Raw genomic sequence first — 913 nt, forward strand, 5'->3', positions numbered from 1 at the left:
TCCCCCCCCCCCCCCCCACCAGTCAGGTGAGTGAAAGCTAAGAGCTCACACTTTGTCAATGGATGCCTTAAGCCTAACAAGGCTGAGAACCACTCTTCTAGTACACAAGTTGCTTTTGTACATTTAAAAAAAAAAAAAAAACCAACAAAGCCCCCCATTAGGCAAGTAAATAGATATACTGTAATCAAATGCATAAATAAGCAGTTAAGTAAGATTTGCTGTTAGGCCATTTTCAGATCTGGAGAGGAATTATATACACCACCTTGAGGCAGGAGTAAAAGACAGAGCTTGGTAAGCTGGCCCTCAAAACAAAGTTGTAACTTGACAGTAACAATTGTCATAGTATCTACTTTTTCTTTGTTTGTTTAACCAGCTGAAGTTCTGAGTGAAGAACCCATTTTGAAATGGTATAAAGATGCTCATCTTGCAAAAGGAAAAAGTGTCTTCCTTGAACAAATGAAAAAGTTTGTTGAATGGCTCAAGAATGCAGAAGAAGGTAAGCAATAACTGTTCGGTTTGTACTGAAAACAACTGAAGTGCCCAAAAATCATTGGGTCAAGAAAGTCTGACTTGTTTTTACTGTCAAACCAGGGATTTAGTAATTTTTAGCCTCTATTTAAAACTCCTAAGTAGTAGTTGTTGGTAAGGCAACCAGAGTGGAGCCATCTTTTCCCCTCCTCTAGCAAGTTTGTATGCTGGCAGAGTGCCCATTTGGATTTACAGCTGTTTGAAGTTTAGAGAGTTGGATGCAGGACATCAGAATCTAACATATGGTTAAGGGCATGTAACATCATCATACTCTTGACTCTGCCCTCCAAAATAAAGCTCTGTAGGTGATAGCCGTCTCTAGAAAGCAAGCTCAGAGTGCCCTCCAAATAAATGGACCAAGTCTGCAAAACTTCCCCCCCCCCCC

The 913-nt window shown here is 40.5% G+C and overlaps 1 protein-coding gene across 3 annotated transcripts in view; it reads left to right on the forward strand.

Moving 5' to 3' along the window:
- The window catches only part of BZW1 (basic leucine zipper and W2 domains 1), a 22,505-nt gene that overhangs the window by 19,791 nt on the left and 1,801 nt on the right, over window positions 1-913 (forward strand). For all 3 annotated transcript variants that reach the window (XM_019523195.1, XM_019523194.1, XM_019523198.1), the window contains one exon: window positions 374-496. In XM_019523195.1, coding sequence (XP_019378740.1) covers window positions 374-496 — 123 coding nt within the window. The remainder of the gene's footprint in view (window positions 1-373; window positions 497-913) is intronic.

This window comes from Gavialis gangeticus, unplaced genomic scaffold (genome assembly GCF_001723915.1).
Source record: "Gavialis gangeticus isolate Ggan-Ray unplaced genomic scaffold, GavGan_comp1, whole genome shotgun sequence".
Lineage (NCBI taxonomy): Eukaryota > Metazoa > Chordata > Crocodylia > Gavialidae > Gavialis > Gavialis gangeticus.